The sequence below is a fragment of the Somniosus microcephalus genome, chromosome 1, assembly GCF_052327205.1.
Source record: "Somniosus microcephalus isolate GS21.2 chromosome 1, FLI_Smic_1.0, whole genome shotgun sequence".
Taxonomy (NCBI): domain Eukaryota; kingdom Metazoa; phylum Chordata; class Chondrichthyes; order Squaliformes; family Somniosidae; genus Somniosus; species Somniosus microcephalus.
The window spans coordinates 410539679-410564488 of NC_140987.1; the positions used below are offsets into that span (position 1 = coordinate 410539679).

At 47.8% G+C, this 24810-nt stretch overlaps 1 protein-coding gene across 3 annotated transcripts in view; it reads left to right on the forward strand.

Moving 5' to 3' along the window:
* Positions 1-338: 338 nt before the first annotated feature.
* The window catches only part of zc4h2 (zinc finger, C4H2 domain containing), a 55419-nt gene continuing 30947 nt past the window's right edge, over positions 339-24810 (forward strand). Inside the window, exons 1-3 of one of the 3 annotated variants that reach the window (XM_085998963.1) lie at positions 339-527; positions 6973-7119; positions 22701-22872. In XM_085998963.1, coding sequence (XP_085855089.1) covers positions 22717-22872 — 156 coding nt within the window. In that variant the 5' untranslated portion in view covers positions 339-527; positions 6973-7119; positions 22701-22716. Of the gene's footprint in view, positions 528-6972; positions 7120-20605; positions 20711-22700; positions 22873-24810 lie in introns of all 3 variants that reach the window. The other 2 variants (XM_085998954.1, XM_085998945.1) reach the window with 2 other exon arrangements.

Sequence of the window (24810 nt, forward strand, 5' to 3'; positions counted from 1 at the left end):
ACAGCCCAGCTTTGTATTTCTAGTATTTTCTGTTTTTATTTAAGATTTGCAGTTTCTTTTTTATCTTATTTTAAATATTTGTGGGGGTTTTTAAGAATGAGAAACACCTTCTTAATAAGTTATTTTTAAACCAATATAAGAAGCCTCGGTCCAAATCGGTGGCACTTCATAGATGCGACGTTAATAAATAAATGCCAAATATGAAATGTAACAAATTTCACTTAACGTGGGCTTCCTTTTCCCCACTTTCCCTGTGGAGTGAGTCCTGAAGGACAGGAAGTGAGGGGTGGTACAAGGCCTGGCGGGAGTGGTAGTTTGTACTCGGGAGATTTCTTTTTGTTTTGAGTGGAAAGGACTGCAACTCCCGGCGTCCTGCGCCGTGTGCATGCTCATGTTTGATATGTGAAGCAGCCACTGGGAGAGTTCTTTTGTTAGCGTTTTTCAGATTCTTACTGCACATCAACTGGAAGCAACATGACCGACGAGCAGGAGATCATGTGCAAATTGGAAAGCATTAAGGAAATAAGGTGGGGATAAAGTACTCAAATGTTCTGTTAATGCATTTCTTTAGCATCGAGAGTGTGGTCCAAACAATATGTGGGGCTGATGCATTATACCCATTTGCAATGGTGGTATCCAGTCTAGACTTTCCTCTGAAAAAAGGCTGTGCACATTATTCAGTATATACACCTCCAACCTGACTAGAATGAACTTGCAGACCTGTCAAGTTTCACTCAGTAAATATTTAGCCGATTTTGATAATGTTACTCTTAAACAGAGCCTACTTGTTTCACGTTGGTCTCTGATCTGTCTCGCTCTTAAATCTCATCTCCGAACAGTTCCCCGATGTTGACAGTTCTGCGCCTAGACATTATGCAGCATGTAGTGTCATTTTCAACCGAATTGCAATCGGTTGTAAGCGGTCACTGTTTGACCACATGAGCAACAACCGGCGAATTGTCCTGCTTTCCACTGGAACCTTTCGGCGCTGGTCTGTGTATTCCGCCACGCATACTGATTCCGTTAGACAAAACATATGAACAGAAACAGAATATGCTGCAGAAACTGTTGCTTGACAGCTTAAAAAGTCCACGTTAGTAAAATGCGTTTACTATTAGAGAGGAGAAAAATGCTAACGCAAGTGGTATACTCTTGAGTCACTTGGTAGATGTATGGAATTACCATTGAACTTTTAACATTGCGTTCTGAGTTGCTTTCAAGCGAAACATCTTAACGAAGCCATTTGCCATGCCACACGAGGCTGTTGAGTAGTTCAGTAATGTTATTGGGGAGTCTAATGTAAAACTAGAGATGCTGAGTTTTCAAAAATGTTAAATGTAGATTGATCTGATGTTATATAATGCAACTGATACCTTCAGGAACACTTCTCTACGGAAGGCTCGTCACTTATAAACTGGCAGGCAAAATGTGTTAGACCAGTTTTTGTTAACAAGGCAAGTAAAACGAATGGTCAGAATGTACGCACCAACAGAGAGATTACCTGATTGAACAGTGATCGGTATTGTGAAAGAAAAGACTTGCATTTATATAGCGCCTTTCATGACCACCGGACATCCCAAAGCACTTTACAGCCCATGAAGTACTTTTTGAAGTGTAGTCACTGTTGTAATGCAAGGAACGCGGCAGACAATTTGTGCACAGCAACCTCCCATAAACAGCAATGTGATAATGACCAGATAGTCTGACTGAGGGATAAATATTGACTAAGACACCAGGGATAACTCTCCTGCTCTTCTTCAAAATAGAGGCATAGGATATTTTTTATACAAAAGCAAAATAGTGCGGATGCTGGACATCTGAAATAAAAACAGAAAATGCTGGAAATACTCAGCAGGTCAAGCAGCATCTGTAAAGAGAGAAACAGTTAAGGTTTCAGGTCGATGACCCTTCGACAGAACTGGAAAGAGTTGGAGATGCAACAGGTTTTTAAGCAAGTGCAGGGGCAGAGAAAGGGGGAGGGGAGGAAAGAACAAAAGGGAAGGTCTGTGATAGGATAGAAAGCAGGAGAGATTAAGAGAAAAGGGATGATGGTGCAAGGCAAAAGGAGATGGTAATGGGACAAGTTAAGAAATAGAAGATGACTCTAGATGAAATGTAAATGGCAATGGCAGAATCATCAACAGTTGCCATGTGAGAAAGAGAAAAAGTAAATGATAGGGGCAGAGGTTATGGTCTGAAATTGTTGAACTCGATGTTGAGTCCAGAAGGTTGTAAAGTGCCTAATCGAAAGATGAGGTGCTGTTCCTCGAGCTTACGTTGAGCTTCATTGGAACAGTGTAAGAGGTCAAGGACGGAGAGGGCAGAGTGGGAGTGGAGCGGAGAATTAAAGTGACAGGCAACCGGAAGCTTGGGGTCATCCTTACGGGCTGAACGGAGGTGTTTCGCAGGTAAAATATGTCCACCTGAGAGAGCAGACAGGGCCTCGGTTTAACATCTCATCTGAAAGACAGCACTTCCGACAGTGCAGCACTCCCTCAGTACATGTGTCAGCCTAGATTTTTGTGCTCAAGTCTCTGGCATGGAGCTTGAACCTACAACCTTTTAACTCAGAGGCGAGGGTGCTATCAACTGAGCTGTGGCTGACACATTTGGTGAACAGTTTTAGTAGACCAAACATGGCATTACTCAAAAGTACAGTAGTTTGGGACTGGAGTGCAGTTTCTGATGTCCTGTTCCCATGGATTGGAGGGTAGCTAATGTTACCCCACTATTCAAAAAAGGTGGTAGAGAGAAAACAGGGAATTATAGACCGGTAAGCCTGACATCGGTAGTGGGGAAAATGCTAGGGTCCATTATAAAAGATGTAATAGCAGAGCACTTGGAAAACAGTGACAGGATCGGACAAAGTCAACATGGATTTACAAAAGGTAAATCGTGCTTGACTAATCTACTGGAATTTTTTTGAGGATGTAACTGGTAGAATAGATAAGGGAGAACCAGTGGATGAGGTGTATTTGGACTTTCAGAAGGCTTTTGATAAGGTCCCACATAGGAGATTAGCATGTAAAGTTAAGGCACATGGGATTGGGGGTAAGGTACTGACTTGGACAGAGAACTGGTTGGCAGACAGGAAGCAAAAGAGTTGGAATAAACGGGCCTTTTCCCGAGTGGCAGCCAGTGACTAGTGGGGTACCGACCCCAGCTATTCACAATATATATTAATGATCTAGACAAGGGAACTAGATGTAATATCTCCAAGTTTGCAGACGACACAAAGCTGGGTGGGCGTGTGTGCTGAGAAACTCCAGTATGATTTGGACAGGTTGGGTTATTGGGCAGCTGCATGGCAGATGCAGTATAATGTGGATAAATGCGAGGTTATCCACTTTGGTGGCAAAAACAGGAAGGCAGATTATTATCTGAACGGCAATAGATTGGGAGAAGGGGAAGTGCATCGAGACCTGGGTGTCATTGTGCACCAGTCGCTGAAGGTAAGCATGCAGGTGCAGCAGGCAGTTAAGAAGGCAAATGGTATGTTGGCCTTCGTAGCAAGAGGGTTCGAGTACAGGAACAAGAATGTTTTGCTGCAGTTGTACAGGGCCTTGGTGAGACCACATCTTGAGTATTGTGTGCAGTTTTGGTCGCCTTATCTGAGGAAGGATGTTCTTGCCATGGAGGGAGTGCAGCGAGGATTCACCAGACTGATACCTGGGATGGCAGGAATGACGTATGAAGAGAGATTGGGTTGATTGGGCTTATACTTGTGTCTGTGTGTTGATAGAGACACTGAAGACAGGAGTTGGTTTGATAGGTGTTTACTAAACAAAGTCTGGAGGGGAACTAACGGATACAACACAATATACAGGCTTATATAGCCCGAGTGGCCATTACCAGCATTACAGTACACATGGGGCTCTTAAAGGCACATACACTACAATTCCTCCCCTTTTAGCTAACCAGTACATAATATTTTAAGTAATTATTAATTACATGTTATAAGAAAAATAATATACACATTGCTGCAGTTAATTAATTATAAGTCAGTCTCTCTGGAGGCTTCCTGACTCGGTCCGGATAACGCCTCGGTGGTGTAGTAGTTTCTGGTGGTGTAGTAGGTTCTTTTGGCAAGGCTGATTCAGCTTGAATGCCAGTGTCGGGTTCATCGGGTTCCAGTATCACCGGATATGGGTATCTCTACTTCATCGTTAGGCGTATAGAGTTGTGGTGTAGGTTGTCCCTTTTCGGATGACTCTATGATTTGGTCAGCATGGCGCCTTATTATGCTTTCTCCGATGTCCACGGTATACATCAGCAGTCCTAGTCGTGTGCAGATAGTTCCAGGCTGCCATTTCTCGGTACGGTAGTCCCGGGCCAAAACTTGTTGACCTATCTGGAAGGTTCTAGTTGGCCTTTCATTCATGCCTTGAAATTGCCGGTTCTCCACGTCCCTTCTGATGTTGGGCTTGATCAAATCCAGCCGGCATCTTAGGCTTCTATTGAAGAACATCATGGCGGGAGTTTGGTTTGTAACCATATGTGTTGCATTCCTGTATGCGAACAAGAAGTTATCCACCTTGTGCTGAAGTTTTATGTCTTCATTACCCATGGCCTTTATGGCCGCCTTGAAGGTCTGGACAAACCTTTCAGCCAATCCATTGGTGGCGGGATGGTATGGGGCGGACGTGTAGTGCTTAACCCCATTGTTTTTTAAGAACTTCCTGAATTCTTCGGACACAAATTGCGGTCCATTATCAGAACCGATCTGTTCCGGCAGCCCATTCCTGGCAAATATGGTCCTTAATGCTGTGATGGTTTTTTCCGTGGTGGTGGAGGACATCTTTATTACCTCCGGCTACTTGGAGTGTGCATCAACCGCGATTAAGAACATTGAGTCCATAAATGGACCAGCAAAGTCGATGTGTACCCTTTGCCAGGGAGATGAGGGCCACTCCCATGGATGTAGAGGGGCTTGGGGTGGAGCGTTTTGGACCTTCTGGCATCCTAGGCAGCTCTTGGTCATTTCTTCGATGTCTCCATCGATACCTGGCCACCATACAAACGCTCTGGCTAGGTTCTTCATTTTCACTCCACCCAGATGCCCCTCGTGAAGCTCCTTTAGCACTTTATCCTGGAGTTTGGGTGGAATCACCATTCTGGATCCACACATCAAGGTTCCTCGGCATACTGACAGCTGTTCTCTTCTTTGCGAGAATGCTGGCAACAGTGGTTCGCCATGTGCTGGCCATCCCTTCACCGTTAAGTCGTAGACTCGTGAGAGAGTCGGGTCATTTCTCTTGAAGAATTTGAATCGTTCCGCTATCAGCAGCGGTGTTGGGTTTAAGTGCTCCTGTAGGGTATCAACAATTTCTTTAAAATTCTTGTCCTTTGGTTTGGCTGGAGTGATTAAATTTCGTAACAGCCCGTATGTCTTTGCGCCCATTAGATTTAGCAGTACTGAAGCTTTTTTTTCATCTTCTATTCCATTTGCAGTGCAATATACCTCCACTCTTTCCACATATGTGGTCCAATCCTCTATCTCGTTATCAAAAGAATGAATATTGCCAGACTTAGACATCTTAGAAAAGATATGGCGCTTCCCGCGCTTTTCTTTCTTTTCTGCAGAAAAGATATGGCGCTTCCCGCGCTTTCCCGCCGCTGCTGCCGATGACAACGCTGTTTCCCGCGGTTTCCGTTCTTTTTATTTTATTTATTTATTTACAGTTGGAGGCTCGTTCCCGCCGGACTTTTTCTCTCTAGGTCTGAACGGCGACCTACTTGCAGCGCCGGCCGTCTCCAGAGTGCTCCCTCCCCGTCTGTTACTGCTTGCCTCCGCTTTTGCTGCTTGGCCCAGCTGTAGAGCCAGCCGCTGGAGCCCCAGCCTGACGCCCAGGAAGGATTAGCGCAGTACCTGCCACCAGCTTGGCCAGCTGGTGAAACCAGAGCTTCTTTCACTTTCTTGATTCTTCTGGACGCCAGAGGAATCGATGTCCTTGAGGTGCTGCCGAATTGCAGGTAAGTCCGTTTCCACTTCGTCGCCACTGTTGTGTCTGTGTGTTGATAGAGACACTGAAGACAGGAGTTGGTTTGATAGGTGTTTACTAAACAAAGTCTGGAGGGGAACTAATGGATACAACACAATATACAGGCTTATATAGCCCGAGTGGCCATTACCGACATTACAGTACACATGGGGCTCTTAAAGGCACATACACTACAATACTCGCTGGAGTTTAGAAGAATGAGAGGGGATCTCATTGAAACTTATAAAATTCTAACAGGACTAGACAGACTAGATGCAGGAAGGATGTTCCTGATGGCCGGGGAGTCCAGAACCAGGGGTCACAGTCTAAGGATAAGGGGTAAGCCATTTAGGACAGAAATTAGGAGGAATTTCTTCACCCAGAGAGTGGTGAACCTGTGGAATTCTCTACCACAGAGGGCGGTGGAGGCCAGTTCATTAAATATATTCAAGAAGGAGTTGGATATATTTCTTAAGGCTAAAGGGATCAAGGGATATGGGGAGAAGGCAGGGACAGGGTACTGAATTTGGATGATCAGCCATGATCTCATTGAATGGCGGAGCAGGCTCGAGGGGCCGAATGGCCTACTCCTGCTCCTATCTTCTATGTTTCTATGTTGCAGTCTGAATATGACAGTGATGCATCTGTGTAGCAAATTTACATGACTGAGATGAGATGAAAATATTACACACTTTGCTGATATGAAAATGTCATAAACCTTACTACTACTGAGAGATACAGGTTTCAGAGATATATTTGTAATACTATTTGCCTGCACTTCACAGAACTTGCTTAAGATGCAAGTAACTTTGTTCCCCCCCCCCCCCCACCCCCAGGTCTCTCATTCCCAGTTATTTACATTATAAAATACATTTATTGCTCTAGCCCTCTTGGTAAACTTGCAGAATTTGCTTAGGATGCAAGAGCTTTCCTCCTCAAAACCTTCCTGCTTTTACTGCATGATTATAAAATAAGACCTTTTCTTCCACAGTGGATTTACAATTCTGAAGCTGTCACGGGTGTAGCAATACCCAAGGCGATTTTTCCCCCTGTCGAGTCTTTAATGACCAGTACTTAACCAGGTGACCATTTGTCATGGTCTAGGCCAAGCTGACTAACTTCCGCTGTGATGACCAAGGTTAGTATTAAAGCATCTTGCAAATGAACCCAAAAGGTTCCTTCTCAACGATATAAAAGAGTCCTCGAACCAAACAACATTGTTTACTCAGAATTTCTATTTAATGGCTTAATCTTAAAACACTGAAAGAAATGAAATCATTTTTTCCATTGCCAATTGTGACTCATAGTTGGTATTTGTAAATTCTTTTGCCAAGTTGTCACAGTACGCCCCTGTAGTTCCACAGGAGCAGATGAAAAGTACAACTCCCCAGAATGGGAGGAAACTTGTTGCAGGCATTTCTAACATTAAATGACCAAATAACTTGTTTCCAGAATTCTGTAACTTTTTAATGTGTTTTTATTATAAAAATGATTTTTATAAAGAAAGAAAATGGTGAATGAGAACAACCAATCACAATGACTTCTCTATCCCAAGGATGTGTGATGCCTGAGCTGTGACACCTCTAGCCTGAGGCCATACTTTCAGGTGCAGCACCTTTGAAAGGTGTGATGCTATAGACATGTGCTGGCGGTAAAGTTACCAAACTTTTTTATCACTTGTTTGGCAAACTCTCATTGCATTCTCAGCAGACAAAACCTCTGCATTCTCAGCAGAAAAAACATCTACCTATCAAAATTTGATCTGTTGAAAGAGAAGGTGCCAAATTCTTGAGATTATAAAAATAAAATTGAGTAGGTGCCCCAATGGCAAAAGAGTAAAGTCACTAGCAGTCACAGTACTACGCCATCAAGTCTTTGGTTAACTTCCTAGTTTGTGCTACATTAGCTGATCTCGGTTGGGGTAGTGGTTATGGCCCCACTATTGGCTGTAACACCCCTGGGCTAGGGAGGAAAATAAAATCAGCCTGATTTGCCACTTCTGATTGCTATCTATTGGTCTATGCTGGAGAATACACGGATGTTAGATGAGGCTCAGGTTCCACTGTGGTGCCTTCCACAGTTGATTAGCCTGCCAACATTCAACATAAGGGCTCACTCATGAAGAATGCTTTGCTGATGTACTGAAAGATATCCCCCCCCCGCAGCCAATGGAACTATACTGAATAAGTGCCAGCCTCAAAGAGAAATGGTGGAAATCAGAACAGTGAGCAGGAAATAATAGATGAGAGTGCACTATATTTAATTTACCCTCATTTATTGGGTAAGTTCCTTTGTTGTACTGCTTTTGTAGTTGGATATATTTTTGCTTTTTTTCCCCTTTAAAGGTCAGCTAGTGGCTCAGTGGGTCGCACCCTCGCCTCTGAGTCAGAAGGTTGTGGGTTCAAGTCCTACTCCAGAGACCTGAGCACAAAAATCTAGGCTGACATTCCAGTGTAGTACTGAGGGAGTGCTGCACTGTCGGAGGTGCCGTCTTTCGGATGAGACGTTAAGTCGAGGCCTCGTCTGCTCTCTCAGGTGTACGTAAAAGATCCCATGGCACTATTTCGACGAAGAGCAGGGGCGTTATCCCTGGTGTCCTGGACAATATTTATCCCTCAATCAACGTAACAAACTCATTAGCACATTGCTGTTTGTGGGAGCTTGCTGAGTGCAAATTGGCTGCCACATTTCCTACATTACAACAGTGACTACACTTCAGAAAGTACTTCATTAGCTGTAAAGTGCTTCGGGATGTCCGGTAGTCATGAAAGGCGCTATATAAATGCAAGTCTTTCTTTTTTTTAATGTATACTACTTCCTCCTTTATAGCTGCTTCCTCCTTTAATAGGCAATGTTCATCCTACTCATTGCCTCTTGATGCTTTTCATACTCATTCAATACAGTTTTCTCACATCCCCTAATGAAGGCTCTGACTTTTGGTAGACGTAGATCCATAGGAGCAGGATCCTTTACCCACTAGGTTATTGTGGAAATGTTCTTCATAACATGCATTACAGTTGAGGTAAATTGAAAACAGAAAGTACTCTACAGATCATTAGACACATCAAAAAGAAAATAAGTATGTCAGGGGACCGAGTGCCAGATTGAACGTGGACCAGCTGTAATAAAAGTATAATGAAGAATGGTGTAAATTATTTGCATCTGCTCTGATGCATTGCCAGAATCACTTTTAAAATAAATCCCTGGAAAATGAGAATAGAAATCTTCATGGACTGCGAAAAAGCACTTGGGTTTGTTCTGTTCATAGTACTGGTATTGTACACAATCTCCATTCATTGTTCTGTGAATGCTCAATCTTTATTCTTTCCTCATAAACCCTACCGCTCCCCACCCCCCCAACCCTCCCATCAATCCCTGTCATGTCCTAATAGTGAGATTATATACCTCTTCCCCGCCTCTCAAGGTTTAGTTCCAAAATACTGGTAGCCCCCTGGTACCTGCCTCAAGTGACCATGCTTCACATGGCAGCTTAGGCTTGCTATTCATCTGGGGGAAGGGGGAAAGGTGTTGCAGCTGAGCTTGATCCGGTCACATGCCAAGGTCCTACAGATGCTTGTTGCTCTCTAGGTTCTTGCTCACTTTTTTTAACACTGAGAAACAAAGGTGATCTAAGATAGGCCACAAAGCTATTTCTTAAGCTTTCTTTTGTTCCACTTTTTTCCCATCCTCTTCTGATGCTGATGCACAAACCTTTCAGTGCCTGAACCAAGTGGCTGTGAGCCTAGACGGTAAGCGCTGGCAGGAAAATCCCAGTACTGCAGGAATTGAAGCTTGGGCCTTCTGGTCTGAATGGCTTTTTGCTACCCAATGGGCAAAGCTGTTTCTTATGATAGCTCCTTTCCAAGTAGGTTGTGGATTTCCAAATATGTAAGAACTATGAGGACAATTACAACGATCTGTATAATGAAAATTCTTGCATCTAGTACATTTATAGTATCTCACTTTTCAAAGGCATTGCAGCTGGAAGTGTGGCCTCAAATGTGTCGCACCTCCCAAAGGTCACGTGAAAAAAAATATGATTGGCTCAAATAACCACTTATTTTGTAAGTTACCAAACAACTAAATGTGAGTGTATCAAATAGTACCAAGAGGAACAAGTGACTGCAGAACACTAACAACCAAACCTAGGTGTCAGCTCTGGCTCAGTGATAGCAGTTTCTCCTCTGGGTCCAAACCCTACTCTAGTGTCTTGAGCACATAATCTAGGCTGACACTTCAGTGCCGTATTGAGGACTACCTTGTTAGAGGTGCTGCCTTTCAGATGAGATGTTAGATAGAGCCTCTGCCTGCCCCTCAGGTGCATGTAAAAGATCCCATAGCACTTTTTGAAGCAGAGGAAGGGAGTTCTCCCAGTGTCCTGCCTAGTATTTATCCCTCAACTGGCATCACTAAAGCAGATTATTTAGCCATTTATCTCATTACTGTTTGTAGGATTGGCTGCCATGTTTCCCTACATTACAACAGTGACTACACTTCAAAAGTATTTCATTGGCTATAAAGTGCTTAGGAATGTCCTGAAAGGTGCTCTTTGTGCATTTTTCCTTCCTTGCTATTTTTTTTCCATTGCCACAACTTGCAAACCAGAAACTTTTACAAAATCAATTAACCATATTCTTCAAATAACTCTTTGTTCAGCCACCATATTCCCACTTCACTCAAGTCAGTTTACATAGAATTACATAGAATGTACAGCACACGAACAGGCCATTCGGCCCAACCAGTCTATGCTGGTGTTGATGCTCCACACGAGTCTCCTCTGCCCTTCTTCATCTAACCCCATCAACATATTCCTTTCTTCCTCATGTACTTATCTAGCCTCCCCTTAAATGCATCTATGCTATTCGTCTCAACTACTCCCTGTGGTAGGGAGTTCCATATTCTAACTACTCTCTGGGTAAAGAAGTTTCTCCTGAATTCCTTATTGGATTTATCAGTTTATGTAGCCAAAAATTACATTTATTAAGTAACAAATGTATTAAAAGAAATAGGCCTAGAAATTCAGTTGCGTGCGCCAGCCGTTAGCGCCTTAGGAGGAGTAGATCTCGAGCGCTAGGCATTTAGCGGCCGGGCGCAGCGCGATCTGCGCCTACGCCCAACTTCAGTAGACATTTAGCGCCGGCGCAGTGTTTGCGCGCGCTCAGCTGCGCGCGCAGATTATGACGTCATTTCCTCGTGCAACGCCCTTTGTGCGCCCCAATCCGGAACTTCAGTCGCGCCCGCCCAATGTGGGCGTGGCGGTCCTAAGAACTGTGAAATGGAACGCAGCAGAGGCCATGCGGGCCGCGGGGAGCGCAAATTAAAGGGCACTTACCCTGAACTGTAAAGGCCAGCCATTTTGCAGCAATCACTCTTGTGCAACGGATTTATGGACAGAGACCAAGGAAGAGAGCTTACTGCTTTGGCCCAACATAGGAGAGGTATTTTTGGCTTCAGGCCAGAGCTTGGCAATTCGCCTTCATTGTGAGGTCATTGTTTGCTAGTATATTATGGGGGCTGCATGGGGTGCCAACCCTCAGTTTCAGCATTATGTGCGAAGGGCTCGCAGACGCTGTGTGAGAGGGGCAGCCCTGGCTAGACACAGAGGGGGCAACAGGCGTCGGCAACGTAGGCCTTACCCACTCAGGGAATACCGCCAGCAGGTGTCCTATCTCACCATGCCTGCTGCGCAGTGTGTTAGGAGGCTGCGCTTCAGAAGGGAGGTGGTTGCAGAGATCTGCCAGCTGCTTCACAGAGATCTGCGTCCACAGCTGAGGTGCAGGACGTCTCTGTCGGTGGAAGTGAAGGTCACGGTGACTCTGAACTTCTATGCAAGCGGCTCCTTCCAAGCCGCTGCTGGGGACATTGCTAACATATCCCAGTTCGCCGTGCATTGCTGCATCCGCCAGGTGACCAATGCCCTTTTCAGAAGAAGACACCAATTCATCTCCTTCCCCATGACCCTGGAGAAGCAGCAGCAGCGTGCAGTGGGATTTGCAAGAATAGCGGGCTTCCCCATGGTGCAGGGCGCCATTGACTGCACGCATGTGGCTTTGCGGGCACCTATCGACAATGCCGAGGATTACCGCAACCGGAAGGGCTACCATTCCCTCAATGTACAGCTGGTGTGTGACCACAGGCAGCGCATCCTAGCTGTCAATGCCCGCTTTCCAGGCAGCAGCCACGATGCATTTATCCTGCGACAGACTACTGTGGCTGACATGTTCCAGGCACAGCCTCCCCCAAGAGGATGGCTGTGGTAAACCACTGTTATTGTATATTGTTACCTCTGGGTGGCGCTGTGTACCAAGGCATGCCTCAGCTGACTCCGCCCACATGACCAGGTATAAAGGTGGGGGTTTCGCCGACTCACTTCCTTCTTGGAGCCAGTCACCCACGAGAGGCATGCTCTGTTCTCTAGTTAATAAAAGCCTTTTCATCGCCTTCCTGATTCATCGTCTTTTATGGAGTAATTGATAAGCGTATCAATTTTATTAACTAGAAGTAAAATGGCGACACCTGAACAGCAACAACAGCAGGCGTTGCTGCGAGCCCTCAGACCGGCATGCCTGGACCTCGACCCTCAAGCAGCGGGTTCATCGACCAATTTCGAACACTGGCTGAGCTGCTTTGAATCCTTCCTAGGAGCTTCCGCCGTGACATCGGAGGAGAACAAACTAAAAGTTTTGACCGCCCAGGTGAGCCCTCAAGTATATACGCTCATCCGGGACGCTACTACGTACACGGCGGCCCTCGAACTACTGAAAGGGCAATACACGCGCCGAGTGAACACGATTTACGCCAGACACCTCTTGGGATCCCGCAGGCAGCAACCGGGGGAATCGGTAGAGGCATTTTTACGGGCGTTACAGACACTCTGCAGAGACTGCGACTGTAAGGAGGTAACGGCTGCGGGGCACGCGGAGGGACTTACTTGTGATGCCTTCGTCAGGGGCCTCCAGTCCGACTACTCCCGGCAGAGACTGCTCGAAAGCTAGGAGCTCGACCTGAAGACGGCCGTAGCCCTTGCGCTCTTGCTAGATGCGGCCCACCGAAACCTCGAAGCATACCCACGTAACGGCGCCGTGCCATGGCCATCGCGACCGTGGGACATGGGACCGCCGCCCCCGGCACCAACTGCTGCAGCGATGTCCCGAAATCAACTGGGACAGCCGCCCCCGGTAAGAACTGCAGCGATGCCCCGTAACCAGGCCCAAAAATGCTATTTCTGTGGCCAGTTAAAACACCCTAGAGCGCACTGCCCGGCTAAGACCGCTACCTGCTCGGGCTGCGGGAAGAAAGGCCATTACGCCAATGCCTGCAGGGGGAAACCAGCGAACGCCAGCAGCACCGCGTGCGAACCATGGGGGCAGCCATCTTATCCGCCATTTTGTGCACCTCCGGCCGCATGGCCGCCGCCATTTTATCCGCCGCACTCAACCGCCACTTCGTCTCCGGACTCGACCACCGTCTCGTCGGACGACCATATCAGCTCACTCAGCCATACACTGGCCTCCGTTACGCTGGATCAAGCCCTCCCTCATCATCTATCCAGCTCCATGATGGATATCACGGTAAACGGCCGCACCACCACTTGCCTAATCGACAGCGGGAGCACAGAGAGTTTTATTCACCCCGACACGGTACGTAGCCACTCCCTCACGGTCCTGCCGACGCGCCATCGGATTTCTATGGCGTCCAAGTCCCATTCAATGGACGTCGGCGGCTACTGTGTGGTGACCCTTTCGGTTGGGGGCACAGAATATAAAAATTTTAAACTTCTAGTCCTGCCCCGTCTCTGCGCTGCCGTGCTGCTAGGGTTGGATTTTCAGTGCCACCTTAAAAGTGTCACATTAGCATACGGTGGACCCCTCCCCCCACTCACAGTCTGCAACCAACACCTTTTAAATCGCCCGCCGCAAACCACCTGCAGCCTTTCCACACTAAAAGTCCCCCCCCCTCACTTGTTCGCTAACCTCACCCACGACTGTAAACCCATCGCTACCAAGAGCAGGCGGTACAGCGCCGGGGACAGAGCTTTTATTAGCTCTGAGGTGGAGCGGCTCTTGAAGGAGAGCATTATCGAAGGGAGCACTAGCCCCTGGCGAGCCCAGGTTGTAGTCGTTAAAACCACTGATAAACGCCGCCTGGTCATTGACTACAGCCAAACCATAAACCGGTACACTCAGCTGGACGCATACCCCCTTCCTCGCATATCTGATATGGTCAACCAGATTGCGCAATACAAAGTATTCTCCACCATTGACCTTAAGTCAGCATACCACCAGCTCCCCATTCGCCATGAGGACCGCCAGTATACTGCCTTCGAGGCGAACGGCCGCCTCTACCACTTCCTTAGGGTTCCCTTCGGCGTCACCAACGGGGTTTCGGTCTTCCAAAGGGAGATGGACCGGATGGTTGACGAGAACGCGCTGCAGGCCACCTTTCCCTATCTGGATAACGTCACCATCTGTGGCCACGACCAGCAGGACCATGACGTTAATCTAGAAAAATTCCTCCGTATGGCCCAACGGCTGAACCTAACGTACAATAAAGAGAAATGTATGTTTCGCACCAAACGCCTCGCCATTCTCGGCTGCGTGGTGGAGAACGGAGTCATCGGGCCCGACCCCGACAGAATGCGCCCCCTAATGGAGCTACCCCTCCCCCACTGCCAAAAGGCACTGAAGAGATGCCTGGGGTTTTTCTCCTACTATGCCCAGTGGGTGCCCCACTATGCAGACAAAGCTAGACCCCTCATCAAATCCACCTCCTTCCCCCTGACACCAGAGGCGTGTGCAGCCTTCACTCTTATCAAGAGCGATATCGCGAAGGCCACAATGCACGCAGTGGACGAGTCGATCCCCTTCCAAGTGGAGAGCGATGCATCCGACTTCGCCCTAGCTGCGACCCTTAACCAGGCGGGCAGACCCGTGGCCTTTTTCTCAAGGACCCTCCAGGGCCCCGAGATTCGACACTCCTCTGTCGAAAAGGAGGCCCAGGCCATTGTGGAAGCGGTGCGTCACTGGAGGCATTACCTGGCCGGAAAACGGTTTACTCTGCTCACTGACCAGTGTTCAGTAGCTTTTATGTTTAATAATAAGCAAAGGGGCAAAATCAAGAACGACAAGATCTTGAGGTGGAGAATCGAACTCTCCACCTACAATTATGATATCTTGTACCGGCCCGGGAAACTCAATGAGCCCCCAGATGCCCTATCACGTGGTACATGCGCCAACGCGCAGGTTGATAGACTGCAGACCCTCCACAATGACCTCTGCCACCCGGGGGTCACCAGGTTCTTCCATTTCATCAAATCCCGTAACCTGCCCTACTCCATCAAGGAGGTCAGGACCATGACCAGGAACTGCCAAATCTGTGCCGAGTGCAAACCGCACTTTTATAGGCCGGACAGAGCAAGCCTGATCAGGGCCACTCGCCCCTTCGAGCGCCTGAGCGTCGATTTTAAAGGGCCCCTCCCCTCCTCTGACCGCAATGTGTACTTCCTCAACATAATTGATGAGTACTCCCGGTTCCCGTTTGCCATCCCTTGCCCGGACATGACCAGTACCACGGTCATCAAATGTCTGAATGACCTCTTCGCTTTGTTCGGTTTCCCTAGCTATATACATAGCGACAGGGGCTCATCTTTCATGAGCGACGAACTTCGGCAGTACCTGCTAGCGAGAGGTATCGCTACGAGCAGAACCACCAGCTACAACCCCCGGGGGAACGGCCAGGTGGAAAGAGAGAACGCGACGGTTTGGAAGGCAGTCCTCTTAGCCTTAAAATCTAAGGGCCTTCCGACCTCTCGCTGGCAGGAGGTCCTCCCTGCGGCGCTCCACTCCATCCGGTCACTGCTTTGTACTGCCACTAATGCCACCCCTCATGAGCAAATGTTCGTTTTCCCCAGGAAGTCCACATCGGGAACCTCGCTACCGGCATGGCTGACTTCTCCTGGGCCCGTCCGACTGCGGAGGCACGTAAGGACCCATAAAACGGACCCCCTGGTCGAGAGGGTGCACCTCCTACACGCCAACCCCCAGTATGCCTGGGTGACATACCCAGACGGGCGGGAGGACACGGTCTCCATATGAGATCTCGCACCCTCGGGTACCCCTGAACTACCACTGTTATCCCCCACCACCCCTCCCAATCCAACCCCTGTAGACGACATGCCGGAGCCCCAGGACCCTTCGTTGACCACCCAGACACCAGATCCGACGTTGGATGCTGCAACACCGCCGCCGCCACCACGACGATCAGGACGTCAGACAAGGCCTCCTGATAGACTTACCTACACGAACTTGTAGTACCCTTCACCCCGCCGGACTTAATTTTAAACAAGGGGTGAATGTGGTAAACCACTGTTATTGTATATTGTTACCTCTGGGTGGCGCTGTGTACCAAGGCATGCCTCAGCTGTCTCCGCCCACATGACCAGGTATAAAGGTGGGGGTTTCGCCGACTCACTTCCTTCTTGGAGCCAGTCACCCACGAGAGGCATGCTCTGTTCTCTAGTTAATAAAAGCCTTTTCATCGCCTTCCTGATTCATCGTCTTTTATGGAGTAATTGATAAGCGTATCAAAAGGGAGGTGGTTGCAGAGATCTGCCAGCTGCTTCACAGAGATCTGCGTCCACAGCTGAGGTGCAGGACGTCTCTGTCGGTGGAAGTGAAGGTCACGGTGACTCTGAACTTCTATGCAAGCGGCTCCTTCCAAGCCGCTGCTGGGGACATTGCTAACATATCCCAGTTCGCCGTGCATTGCTGCATCCGCCAGGTGACCAATGCCCTTTTCAGAAGAAGACACCAATTCATCTCCTTCCCCATGACCCTGGAGAAGCAGCAGCAGCGTGCAGTGGGATTTGCAAGAATAGCGGGCTTCCCCATGGTGCAGGGCGCCATTGACTGCACGCATGTGGCTTTGCGGGCACCTATCGACAATGCCGAGGATTACCGCAACCGGAAGGGCTACCATTCCCTCAATGTACAGCTGGTGTGTGACCACAGGCAGCGCATCCTAGCTGTCAATGCCCGCTTTCCAGGCAGCAGCCACGATGCATTTATCCTGCAACAGACTACTGTGGCTGACATGTTCCAGGCACAGCCTCCCCCAAGAGGATGGCTTATTGGGGACAAAGGCTATCCTTTGTGTACCTGGCTCATGACCCCGCTCCGCGCGCCCAGGACCCCTGCTGAGGAGGCATACAACGAAAGCCATTAAGCCACTAGGAACATCATAGAACAAACGATTGGCGTCCTCAAGCAACGGTTCCGCTGCCTGGATCGTTCCGGCGGATCTCTGCAGTATTCGCCGGAGAGAGTCTCCCAGGTCGTGGTCGTTTGCTGCATGCTGCACAACCTGGCTATCCGCAGGACTCAGGCACTGCCACCTCACGCTGGAGCACCACCTCAGGAGGAGGAGCAGGAGGAGCATGAGGAGGAGGAGGAGGAGGAGTACCAGCCCAGGAGGGAGGCACAAGGTCCAAGGGCCGCCCGTCGGCGGCTTATTGAACGTCACTTCTAGGCCCCCTGTCAGGGAATGGCTTGTGGCAATGAAGGGACCTGAATGCAGCCGCTCCGCAAGCCCTCAGCCGGTTAAGGCAACAACCACTTCAGACATCAAACATGGACAAGCTGAATAAATAAAATGCTTTATTGAACAAACTCAGGGCCCTTCCCACATGAAACCCAAAAACAGACAACACCCCCAAAAAACAGTCACACACATGACTCACTCCCACAACCTGGGGAGGAATAACAAAACATTTCCACAAAAATGGCCTTCATCCTCGGCCTTACAAAAACAACCATCCCCATAAACAAAACCATCCCCATATAAAAACAACCATCCCCATATAAAAACAACCATCCCCATATAAAAACACATTTGCCCACACCCTCTACTTTGTGGCCCGAGAGGGCGATTCCTTGTCCAGCCTTTTGCGGCCCCTGGCCGCCCTGCTGCTCCTCCTCAAAGTGTGCCCAGTGGCTGCTGCAAGGCTGTGGGAAGGCTCCTGAGGGGCACATGGCGTGACAGCAGATGCCCTTGGGGGTCGGCCTAGACGAGGTCTGGCCCTCGAGGGGCCGGCTGGTGAATGCTGCAGCTGTAGCTGGGCAGCAGCAGTCTCTCCAGCAGCTCGTCGCAGCTCCACTGGGGGAGTGGCAGTGGCGGCTGCAGGAATGGGGGCAAGCTGGCTGATGGCAGGCGCTCGCTGCTCGCCTGAGACACTGGCACTCGCCCGGGCCAGCACTGCAGCATGCGCAGCAATCTGTTGAAGGACAGACCGCTGTGCTGCTGCAGCGCGGCGGGTGCCCTGGCGATGCCTGGCTGACACAGCGAGTGTGGCAGCAGTGAGTGCCCGTACTGCCCTGGTCTGTGCCCGCATCAGACCAGCCAGTGACTGCACGGCACCACTGATCACCTGGCCACTCGCTGCGTGAGCTGCCCCGAATTCCGCCCAACTCGCTGCCTGTGCTGCCCCAAATTCGGCCCGACTCGCGGCCTGTGCTGCCCCGAATTCGGCCCGACTCGCGGCGTGTGCTGCTTCGAATTGCTCGAAACTCCTGGCCTGTGAGGCGCCGAAATCGGGCACACTATGAGCCAGGGACTCGATGGCCTCAGGCAACCGTGCCACAACCCCCATGAACTCGGTGTGCCGGCGATCCGAGTCCACGGACATTTGATCGAGGAGGCGCACCTCCTTGGCGAGGACCGTCTCCGGACTGGAGGCCGGACTCTCCCTCTGGGGAGAAGGCCGCCGAGCTGCCCGACCCTTCCCGCGTTGCTGCACGCCACTGGGCACAGGAGCTACACTCCCCTCCGACACTTCCCCCTGGCTCTCCTCCAGGGAAGACGTGTCCCCTCCATTGGCATCCCCTGGCGCGGCTGAGGGTTCCCCTGATGGGCCGCCTTCCTCTTCCTCCTCCTTCTTCTCCTCTTCCGAGGGGCTGTCACTGGCAGCTTCAGGGACCTCCTCCTCACCATCTGAAAGCAGGAAGGCACAAGAGTAGCTTTAGAGTGAGGAGAGGGCGTCAGCGAGGGAGGCATGAGTGGTGGCATTCAGTGCATTGGTCGGACAGTGGCAAAGGATGTAGATCTGAAGCGCAAGTGGGACGAGAGAGGTCCAAAAGGTGATGTCCTTACCATTGGTGCCCAGAACAGGGTCGGCATCTCCAGCTGCAACGGGGCCAATCACCCGGGCACCCATGAGGCTACCCACGCGCTCTTCCAGGTCACTGAGCTGCTGGATCTGGGGACGGCCTCCCCCGGTCACAGCCCGGCTCTTCTGATTGTGTGCCAGCTTGGCCTGCAAGAGAAAGGACGGCCTCTAAGTACAGTGTGGTGCCCTGATCTTGTGTGCACTGCCTCCCATGGCTGAATAGATTGGCCAGTGTGGTGCCCTGATCTTGTGTGAACTGCCTCCCATGGTCGAATAGCTTGGCCAGTCTGGTGCCCTGATCTTGTGTGCACTGCCTCCCATGGTCGAATAGCTTGGCCAGTGTGTAAAGTGCAGAATGTGCAATTGATGTTCATGCCAGTCCCATAGCTGCTGGATGAGGGCTGGCCATTAGGGCTTTTAGGTCCCTTTGCCCATAATGTGAGGTGCACATGCAAGGATGAGGAGGACACTGGAAAGGGGACTCACCCTGACAATCCTTGTGAGGTCATTGAACTTTTTCCGGCATTGGACAGCGTTCCTGGGGACCTCGCTGTTGGATGTGACCCTGTGGGCGACCTCCCTCCAGGCTTTCCTGTAGACGCTGGTGGCAGGCTTCTTGCCACTGTCCGGGAACAAGAGTTTGCGTCTCCTCTCCAAAGCCCTAACCAGCACCCTCAAATCATGGCCAGTGAAGCGCTGCGCTCGTTCACGGGCCTTCTGCATCTTTCCCGGCGCTATTTCGGTTCAGCAGCAGTGTTTAGGCCTAGCTGGAGGGCTGCAGTGTCCAGGGCGTGGCAGCAGACGAACTCAACCCTTCCCCCTTTAAGAGCTGGCCGGCGCCAGGGTGTCTGCTGTCAATCAAGAAGTGACCGCACCTGCGCTGCGCCCGGCCTCGGCGGTTTAGCTCAGCACCGCCGGCTTTGCGCCTAAAGATAGTTGTGTAACGCCAGTTTTAGCGCTCGAGCAAACTCTTAGGGCGAAGCTACTGAATATCGGCGAAGTGGCCTCGACTTTGCGCCGGGCGCAAACTTTAGCGGCCGCCCGACTTTTCCGCCCCAAAAGTGGCTATACTGAATTTCTAGGCCATAATTCATACCTATAAAATTGGTTATTTAATATTAGAACTGTCTGCAAAAGTTTCTGCAACAGAGTCCTACTTTTCTCTCTGGGGTCTGGGATGTGTTAGAAATTTCATCTGAGCTTTGGATGTTGGGGAGCTTCCACTACTATTGACAAATACTGTCTGCGTGAGAAGGATGCATCATGGCATTATGTTTTCACTTCACACCTATGGAACTACAGTACCATGACAGCAAAGTAAAACATTTACAAATCACAACTGTGAGGCATCGGCGGCAGAAAAAAAATCAGTAATAAAGATTTAATTATTTTTGAATGTTTTATACACTTTAAGCTATTAATTGAAAACTTTCAAGTTAACTGTATTGTTTGATTCATTTAGTGTCACTGAGGGAGACTGATTTTTGCACCAGGACCAGAAGAAGTTATTTGTGAGCAGGTCTAAGTGATGCAAATAACTTGGCCTACCAAATATGCAAGACAGTTAGTAAGCAGCATCTCTTTTCTTCCAAACTTGCATGAGCACATGTAGCATTGACTAAAAGAGTGATTCGCTGATATTAATTTACCTTCACTAATGAATAACCAACCTCAGTCATAGAGTGGGGTAACTGTGAAAGTGTTTTGAAGTTAAAAATAAAAGAGAAGTCATGTAGAATCCTTTCACTCAAAAGAGCAACAGAGCTGGGAAATAAGTTACTAGTTGAAGGCCATTGAATCAAAGAGTGTAATTGAGTTCAAGAGACAATTAGATGCATTTTTGGAGAGAGAAGGGATTGAAGGATATAGTGAGGAGGTGAATAAGTTGGGTTGTTCTGTAAAAAGGGATGGGCTTGTTGGGCTCAATAGCCTGTTCCAATGCTAAAGATTCGAATGGTAATTGCCAGAGCCCAAGGGAGGGTTTATGTTTCTGGGTGCGGTTGAAGTAAGGTTGTTGAGTACCTGTAGTGCATCATGTAGATAGCAGCCACAGTTTTACCAATTTGCAGCAAACTGCAGCAGTTTTTACTGTGGGTCCTCACCCACTAGGAGCTGGACTGAGATTGGACAAACACATTTTGTTTAGGAGAGAATAAGCCAGATGTGTTCGAACCTTTTGTCATCCTGGGCTCTATAGATGCGTATCATGGAGCTCTTTGGCCACACATGAGGTTTGAATGAATAGTCCCAATATTTTGCACATATCTCAAGCTGTTCATACTACAGTAATAGGTCTTAGTGTTCCGATTTATGACCTTTTCACCAATGAAGGAACAGTTTTGAGGACAGTCCATTCCAAAGCCCAAAGGTTACAACATTCAAAGAAGTGAAACCAGTGGCAGGAGAAGTATAAGCGCAAAAAGAAACTGTTACTGTGGATTCTTGGGATGGATAGCCAAGATTTCCAGACTGTACATGTTCAGCAAGCTGCAGTTTGGATACCCCAGGAATAAACATTCCTCGCATCAGCATGGCTTGGGCTCAAACCCAGATTCTGGAGATGAAAGGGCAACATTCTACACAATGTTCCAAACACCCTCTGCCAATTTTGCAATGTACTGCTTAATTGCTGTTTTCAAAATGTGAATATATATTGTTACAAATCAGCTTGCATTTTATCAGTAGAGCTAATATATGTTGGAGAAATATTGTAGGAGGCTCCAGCTTGGCTCAGTTGGTAGCACTGTTACATCTGAATTGGAAGGTTGTGGGTTCAAGCTCCTCTCCAGAACCTGAGCATATCATCTAAGCTGATGTACCAATACCTATACTGCAGTGCTGGTGGTGCTGTCCTTCAGATAAGACATTGCACTGAGGCCCCATTATCCTGTTTAATTAGTTCAGGTGGATTTTAAAGATCCATTGCATCTCTATTTTGTAAAGTTGGAACTTTTTTTCTCTCCTGAAAGTGTTAACGCTTGCTCTGTTACGATTCTACAGGTGCTAGCAGCCCTCTAATGCCACACTCATTTTTCATGTGTTGTGCAACTCTGTAAGGCACCACAGTTAATTTCAGTCCCTCAAATAATATCTGTATATGGGCACTGTCCAGCAGGAACTGCTGCATAGAACTCAGGAGTGTGAAGCTGGCTGCTCCCCCTCACCCCCCCTCAGCCCAGCCCAGTTGAGGCAAATTGTAGCACCCCAACTGCTGCCCCTGCTCAGATCAGCTAACTGAATGCAGACCAGGAAAGGGACCTTCTGGTCTCGGCCTAGTAGCACACTGGGTGATGCTATTGGATACTGGACCACTGGAGGATGGTGAACACATCAGCTTCAATAAAATGGATTTCCTCTGGGTTCAAGAGTTCTTCAAGTACTATTTTTTTTGCCTCAGTAGGTAAAAACTGATTTATTAATAAAATTGAATAGCTTCAATATATCAAATGGTAAGTTATTCATAGTCCTCTGAAACAAAATTATGGAGTGGCTGTCTGAAAGCAGGTTTTTAGAATTCAGCACCATGTTGCTTTAAACTTGTTTACATGAAATTGCAGAGCTAAGACGGTGCAAATGGAAAAAATTAAAGCTCGGTTGAAGGCAGAATTTGATGCACTGGAGTCTGAAGAAAGGCACCTGAAAGATTATAAGCACGAAATGGATCTTTTGCTCCAAGAGAAGATGGCTCATGTAGAAGAACTGCGACTGATCCATGCTGATATCAATGTGGTATGTCGAAGGCATATAAGCATATCATTGGTTTTTATTTTCTGAAATATACAACAGCTGGATTTTAGCTGGAATTCTACTGCCTCAAAAAGGGGACTATGACAAACATGAGCATTAAGAGTTAGCATACTATTGACTTCTTTAATTCTGGTGCATATGAGGTTAAAAACCAACAGAACATGTCCTAGTTTATTTTTGATATAGTTGCAACAGTGGGTCTTTTGTCTTAGCCAGGTGTCCAAGGGGGTGGTCAAACCATTCTGTTTAAACATCTTGTGGAATTTGTTTAAATTTGTGTTTGGCAGCCTATATTTGAATTTAACAGACAATTAATTTGTTTGGCTCTGGTCAATTTCTCCGCCTAATTGGTTTAAAGCAGCAAGTTTGTCTGAAGCCTTCGGAGAGTGAAAATCAGGCCAAATAGCTTCCTGGGCAGCGAGAGAAGGTAAAGAATTGCCATGTAAGAATGCAAAGTTCAGCATAGCAATTGTGACTTTATTTTCTGGTTTTTAGAGGAGATGGTTAAATCTAGTAAGTACTGTAAAATCTATTCTGAAGAAGGGTTTCGACCTGAAACGTTGACTCTATTTCTCTCTCCACGGATGTTGCCTGGCCTGCTGAGTTTTTCCAGCGTCTTCTGTAAAATCTGTTGTATTATTACTACTGTTCAATTATTCCATTCCTATTTAATTTTGTTTGGTAGTTGAAGCCTAAGTTACAGTCTAGTGTCGTGTTATTCTACTGCCTTCTTAAGTCAAAGAAGATTAATTGAGAGCAGATGATAAAACTAGTAAGCCAAAACAAAGTGAAGAAGGTTCTCTGTTTAATCCCACGTAAACTACAAACTTACCTTGTCATCGAGGCAAGTGAAAGCATTCTCTGGGACATAAATGAAGGTTCATCCTGTGGAGTGGCTGATACTGAAACCAAACAAATATCTAGAGTAAAAGAAAATGAAGACAAAAACCCAAAACCTAACTGGGACTATTGCATTTCAGAATTATTATTATGGGGTAATTCTGTTCATGTAATCCCATCATGAGATGTCTGCTGAGAATATACTCTTGAGGAAGGGATATACTTAATAGATGAGATAAAGTAAACCTGGAATAATGTTTTCAGATATCTCACGCAGCAGAATAAGAGGGCACAGGTTTAGGATACGAAAATATGACAGCAATATTGCAGTGGCCTAGATTATTATATAATTTGTGGTAGGCACAATGTTTAGTGCATCAATATAAAGTCTTGTACAAGACAGTCAACACTAGGTACCCTTCTGGCTGCTGTGTTGTGCTGTACAAGTGTCGTGCCATATGAAAAGGCACTGAGCAGTGGTAGGCATTCCTTGTATGGAGGGAAGGAAGTTTGATGGCATATCCTTGAATGGGGAAGGAATCAGTGGCACTGCCCTTCCACTTCCTGTGAATGCAGGCAGAGAAAAGAAGAGGAGACTCGTTGGCAGTCAGCCAGTTAGGTCTGGGAAGAGAGCCTGGCCTAGTGAGGGGAAACTCACCCTTCCCATGCCTAGTGCTGTTCAGAACCAGAAAATTGATCATGAAAAGTTAAATGAGTCCACTAATGGGAATAGTGTAGCAATTTTTATTATTTTTCTTGTTTATGAAGAGGGATCTGAAGTTAGGTAAGGTGAGATTTGATTATAACTGTTACTCTACATTCATGTGCTGTCTGTAAAATTAAACAGCTTAATAATTTGCCTCATCTCACTTAAGTGTTTCCAATCCACATGTTGAAAGAATTACAAGGGAGTTTTATTGTTGCATCCTGGGTTACGCTTTCGTATAATTAGATATTGGGCAGTATGCTCATACTCCTAAATGTAAGATGGTTAGACTGCTCATATGGTTTGTGTTGGGCACAATGTTCAGTGCACCAATACAAGATCTTGCACTCGACTATCAAAAACAGGTATCCTCC